The sequence below is a fragment of the Corvus brachyrhynchos genome, unplaced genomic scaffold (assembly GCF_000691975.1).
Source record: "Corvus brachyrhynchos isolate BGI_N302 unplaced genomic scaffold, ASM69197v1 scaffold176, whole genome shotgun sequence".
NCBI lineage: Eukaryota > Metazoa > Chordata > Aves > Passeriformes > Corvidae > Corvus > Corvus brachyrhynchos.
The window spans coordinates 530,194-536,185 of NW_008238435.1; the positions used below are offsets into that span (position 1 = coordinate 530,194).

Genomic DNA, 5,992 nt, shown 5'->3' on the forward strand with positions numbered 1-5,992 from the left:
AAAGAGGAGGTTGGATATCAGGCCTATATAAGATGTTCTTTGACACAGGAGAAAGATCTTTTTGTAGCTCTGACAGCCTGGCCTTCTACACATTGTGCTTTGGTGAAGAACATTTTTCAGTGGTAAACCATCTCTTTGGGCAGAGCTACATTCAGGAGCTGGACTACATACAGTGGAACTGATAAAGCTGGAAAAAATAGTGCTGAGGTCCTCTGAGTTCTCCTTTTCACTAGTAACTGGCACATAAAAGGAGGCATATGGTAATCATTTGACCAGCATTCAAACTTAGAAACATTAGCCAAAATCAAAATGTCTTTGAAGAACTAAATGAAGGTCTGGTTAACTCTTGTACCAGTACAACACACTAAACTGAGACTGATCAGGCCTGAATGGGAAAGTACAAGTGAATTTTATAAGACAGCAAGGAAACAGGAAAAATGCCTTTTGTCTTTACAAAGCAACAGGCTTGGCTCTGGTGACAAGGCACTCAGGAGTGTGCCTTACAGCCAGCAGAACACTAAAAGAGATCAATGTACCATGTGAATATACAATCTGATGGGGAAGTGGGTTTCTCCCAGATGAGATACCAGTGCTTGTCCTTTACCTGGTGGAAGGGTGCGAAATTCCTGCTCCGCGGAGTAGGGCCCAGGCCCAAGGGGTGTGATGGATCTCACACGGAGCAGGTAGGCTGTGTCTGGCTGCAGGTCTCTCAGAGTGACATTTGGCTCAAGAAGGTGCTTCACTGTGTAACGTGCCTCCTCTCCCTGCAGAAACCAAACAGGATCAAGTAACAAATGCATGCTGAACAAGAGGACACTTCCACCCCTTTGGGTGAAAGGGGGAAGAGCAAATCAGGCAAGCCTTACCTTCTCAAAGAACATGACCTCATACTCCACCGAGGTCCGGCTGCGTTGCCGTGGGGCAAGCCAAGAAACAGAAAGACTACTGTCATCTCTCTGTGTCAGGATAAACTGGGATACTGTCACTGGAGCTGCAGGGGAGAGAACACAGACCATGAGGGAGAAATACAAACATAATGAAAATCAGGTCCTCTCTCCACCAGAAGCTCTGGTCACACCATGCAACTGAGTCTCTTTGCCACTGCCACTCCCTCATCTTTCTCCTCTGTGGTGGAAGGGAAATGAGGTCTCCAGTTGTAATTAATTGCTTTCCATGAACAGTGTGCTTCTGCCCTCCAATAGTGAAGCATAACTTTTTTCGGCCCTCAAAACAAAATCAGTGCTCCAAGAAATTACATTTATTCCAGGACTGCACTGAAAGTGTCCATTTTGAAATAAAAATGTTAGGATTTTCTGCTCCTACAGCAGCAGTAGCACAGCTACCCTATGTAATGATTTATGAATGCAGCTGCATTGCGTAAGGGTACAGTGAAACTCAATGCTCAAAATCTCTCAGCTGACTGCAAATGCATGCTGTTCATGAATAAAAAGATAATTCTCAAGAGTCTGCAAGGACTGAGAAGTTAAGCCTGGTTCTCTCCTTGTCCTTCATCATCAGGAAATGATGAGGCAAGCCAAAAGTAGCTCTGCTTTTCTAGCTCAGGGTTGTGCTGCCCCCGCATAGCATCAGGAAGAAAAGTCATATTTTGTTACTAAATTAGAAGCCGGGGAATGCACCAAGGGCTGTTGAGCACTGTGATGTCACTTTTCTATAATCACATTTCATGGTGCTCTGGAAAGTATTTACAGGACAGCCAAGCTAGCCAGATTGAAGCTAACCGACAGAAATGTGTCAAGATGTAACATCCTCATCTCTCCATGCTTCCAAAACCTTTTCTTTTCCAGTTACACCAGGGTTTCTGTTGTGTTTGGTGTTTTGCAATATCTGAGTCACAGGAAATATTTCGTGACACAGCCCTCGTTCTTCCTGTCACACAGGTAACAATACTTAGGCTGTGTGACAGGGATGGCTTCATCCTCCTCACCTCTGTTAAGTTCTTGGTGGATTCATAGTTCTTGGTGCATAATGATTACTGCTACTTTGATTTACAAGGAATATGACTAATGGACTTTACATGCCAGAGGCAGAGGTACTTTAGAATCCTTGTCATACCATACCCACACATGTGTCAGGCAGAAGGAGAAGATGGAGAAAGCTTAAATATTCAGAGATTCCTCTTCCTTTTCATGATGAGCAGGAAGAAATTTTCTCTGCTTCTGCTAACCTGCATGTCCAACTGAGACCCAGACAGCTGGAGCAGTTCTCTGTGGAGCAGGTCCCATTCCTGAGACACCATTATGGGCTTCCACAGTGAATGTGTAGTTGGTGTAAGCTTCTAGGCCATCCACGTCCACTGCAGGTTTCGTGAGACCAGAGGCACTGGGGGAGAACACCACGCCAGCCTCACAGGGCTCACAGGACAGCAAATGGCAGCGCTGACAGAAGACTGTGTAAGTCAGGTCCTTCCTCCCACCGTGGTCACTGGGCGGCTGCCACCACAGACTCAGCTGGGTGCCAATGAGGGAGAAGCTGACATTGCGGGGAGCTGAGGGTGGGCCTAAAAAGAGCATGAAAGAAAGTGTTAGATTCAGTTGTTAATTCCCAAAGTTCTGTGGCAGCTTCCCATCTGCTCATGCATTTCAAATGGAGCTCTCTGTCCACCCCAGCCTCTCCTTCTCTCATCCCTGTTTCCCAAACTTGTTTCCTCACCCATATCCTTGTTTGTGGAATCATAGATTGGTTTGGGTTGGAAGAGACCTCAAAGATCTTGTGTTCCAACCCCTTCTATTCCAACACCTTCCACTAGACCAGGTTCCTCCAAGCCCCATCCAACCTGACCTTGAACACTTCCAGGGATAGGGCACCCACAATTTCTCTGGGCAAACTGTTTCTGTGTCTCATCACCCTCATCAAAAAAATTTCTTCCCATCTAAATCCATGTCCCATCTAAATCTACCCTCTTTCAGTTTAAAACCATTGCCCCTTGTGCTGTCACTACAGGCCTTGGTATAAAACCCCTTTCTTCATGTTTCTTGCAGGCCCCACTAAGTATTGAAAGGCACATGATGATCTCCCCAAAGGTTTCTCTTCTCAGGCTGAAGAACCCCAGCTCTCTCAACCTTTCCTCGTAAGACAGGTGTTCCATCCCTACAATCATTTTTAGAGCCCTCCTCTGCACCTGATCCAACAGGTTGATGTCCTTCTTGTCCTAGGGGCCCCAGACCTGGATGCAGCCTGCCAGATGAGGTCTCACAAGAGGAGAGTGGAGGAAGAGATTCCCCTCCCTCGCCCTGCTGGCCACATGCTTTTGATGCAGTCCAGGATACACTTGGCTTTCTGGGCTGCAAGCTCACACTGCCAGCTCACGGCCAATTTTTCACCCACCAGTACCCCCAAGTTCCTCTCTGTGGTGTGCTCTCAGTAAGTTCATCCCCCAGCCTGTGTGGATATTGTTCTTTCTTTCTATGTGCAACTCACGGGTGCAGGCAATGTTCTGGCCCTCGGAAGGTGCTCGGTAGAAGCCTGCATTGCAGGAACAAGACGTGGCCCCTGACTCGTTGGACAAGCTGTTGGGGGGGCACTTCAGGCAGCGCTTAGCATCTAGAGAGTGGCGGTAGAACCCTCGCTGGCAGGCTGTGGAAGGACAACATATGATAATCAATAAACCCAGACAAACAAAAAAATCACCTGGCAGTTCTGTTCAGCTTCTTGAACACGCCTTCATCTGCCTCCATTTTCTTAGTTCACAGAAATATTTAGGTTGGAAGGAACACCTGGCAGTCACCTAGATCAATCACCTCAGAGCAGATAGAGAGAAGATGCAAACTCAAGGTAGCATCAGTATTGTGACAGGACTTGTAGACTGAAGAAGGGGGATCTCATTCCTCACAGATGCTGTATGAATACGGAATCCAGTCAGCCTCAGAAACTGCTTCCAATGTAAACACAGACTGGTCCCCACCTTGCCCTTCAAGCTTTCCACGCAATAAATAAGAGCCATAAACAGTAGCTACAAGTCCTTGCACTCCTCAGAGTCTTCTGCTTGCTGACTTCATATGGGGTAGCCAGTAGGCTTTTTAGTAGAAGCATCTTTGCTGCTTTCAAGTGTTGTACCAGAGCATCACCTAGCAGGGCCCTGGGGAATACCTAGGAAACTATCAGCATTGATGTAACTGGCTATGGAGCCAACACAGACTGCAAGAGAATAGGTGTCACATGTTTTCTACTTCCAGTCCTACAAAAATGAGCAGCCACATTCTCCAAGTATAACATCTGACAACCTGTTTTTGCTGTGTTACCATGAGCTCAATCTACAGAAGCTCTGGTCAGCTTACCAGTTATCTCAAGGCCAGTGCTTCACCCCTACAGTTGTGTAGCAGGGAGGAGAAAATGAGTGAGGGAGCTTAAGGCAACCTGTGAATTTAATGGTTTGCCAGCCTGTGATAAATGAATCAAATGTTCTTTAGCTAAAGAAACAACCAACCTATTGCTAATCAGATGGTTGAGAAATGCATACACTAATTTTCTGCCAGAGCTACCACTTTGCATTTAACTGGCACATTGAGGGAATGACCCTTTTCATATTGCACTATAAAAGCAACAATATCCTGTGTAATCCCTCAGGAGATCCCAATGGAGAAAAACATCTGTTCAGGTGCCTCACACAAATGGCTTACTGTGGTGGAGCACAGCATAGGAAATGATTCTTTATCCAGAAGACAAAAAACCAACCCAGCCATTCCTACTGTGTGACACAGAGGAACACCTGAGGGACCTTGAAAACTTCCCACTAACACAGGCCAAACAAGACTACTCATCATCAGTCTGCAGGAGGGATGCTTAAAGAGCCCAGAAAAAAGAAATAATCACAAGTAGGAGCAACCAGCACCTTCTGATTCTGGGAAATGACAGAACCACTCTGGAAAGTCTATCATTCTGAAACACAATCATGCAACTATGTGATTAATTACAGCAAAGGCCATTGAAAGTAATTGAAAGGCTCAAGTATTGATTTTCACAGCCCAAAGAGAGTCCATTTACATTCCAGATTAAATCATCTCTTTGAGAAACAGGCAGTAAAAGTTACTTTCGTCTTCAGGCTGCTCACAACCAGAACACTTCTACAAGCAAGACTGAAGATGAAAGTTTTGAGGCCTCCTGCCACTTTGCTCCAGCATAAGATTTAAGAGTACCTGATATTGGATCAGTTTGGGTCAGGAGACCTTTCACATGAAAAACAAGGCAAGTGCATAGCCACATTCTTGTATAACACAGAGGTTCTGATGCCACCTGTATAATACTCCCTGTCACAAATATGAGACAATATACACACACTCCTATCAGGCTGAGACTGTCTGCAAACAAATTATGGAAATTTGGGGTTGAGGACCTTTACAGGAATCAGAGACTCAATTAGGTTGGAAAAGATCTCTGAGATCATTGAGTCCAACCTCTGGTCAAACACCACCATGTCAACTAGACCATGGCTCTGAGTGCATGTTCAGTCTTTCCTTACACAACTCCAGGAATGGTGACTCCACCACCTCCATGGGCAGCCCATTCCAATGTCTAATCGCCCTTTCTGTGAAGAAATTCTTCCTAATGTCCAACCTAAACTCGCTAAAGACTATGTCCTCTTGTCCTGTCACTAGTTCTGGGAGATGAGACTGATCCCCACCTGGCTACGCCCTCCTTTCAAGTGTTTGTAGAGAGAGATAAGGTCTCCCCTGAGCCTCCTTTTCTCCAGGCTGAACACCCCCAGCTTCTCCAGCTGCTCCTCATAAGACTTATGCTCCAGAACAGGTTAACTCCTACCCCAGGAGAGACTCTGTTCCTCCAGTTCTGAGCTCCAGTGCCACTCTAGCCCACCGCCCACATCTGCTGTCCCCACCGGCGGTGCCGAGCCCGTCCGCGCAGGAGATGCCTTGCGTCACCCTGGCAGAGAGACCGCAGGGCGGGAGCGGCACGGGGCACTCCGGCCGAAGGGACAAACGCGGGAGGCGCGGGCAGGACCGGCAACACCGGCGACACG

General features: G+C 46.8%; 1 protein-coding gene across 1 annotated transcript in view; it reads right to left on the reverse strand.

Moving 5' to 3' along the window:
* Positions 1–5,992, reverse strand: part of EPHA1 (EPH receptor A1) — a 34,223-nt gene that overhangs the window by 8,697 nt on the left and 19,534 nt on the right. The window contains exons 5-8 of the mRNA XM_008635427.2: positions 3,439–3,594; positions 2,186–2,518; positions 867–991; positions 605–764 (exon numbers count right to left, since the gene is read on the reverse strand). Of these exons, the coding sequence (XP_008633649.1) occupies positions 605–764; positions 867–991; positions 2,186–2,518; positions 3,439–3,594 (774 nt within the window). The remainder of the gene's footprint in view (positions 1–604; positions 765–866; positions 992–2,185; positions 2,519–3,438; positions 3,595–5,992) is intronic.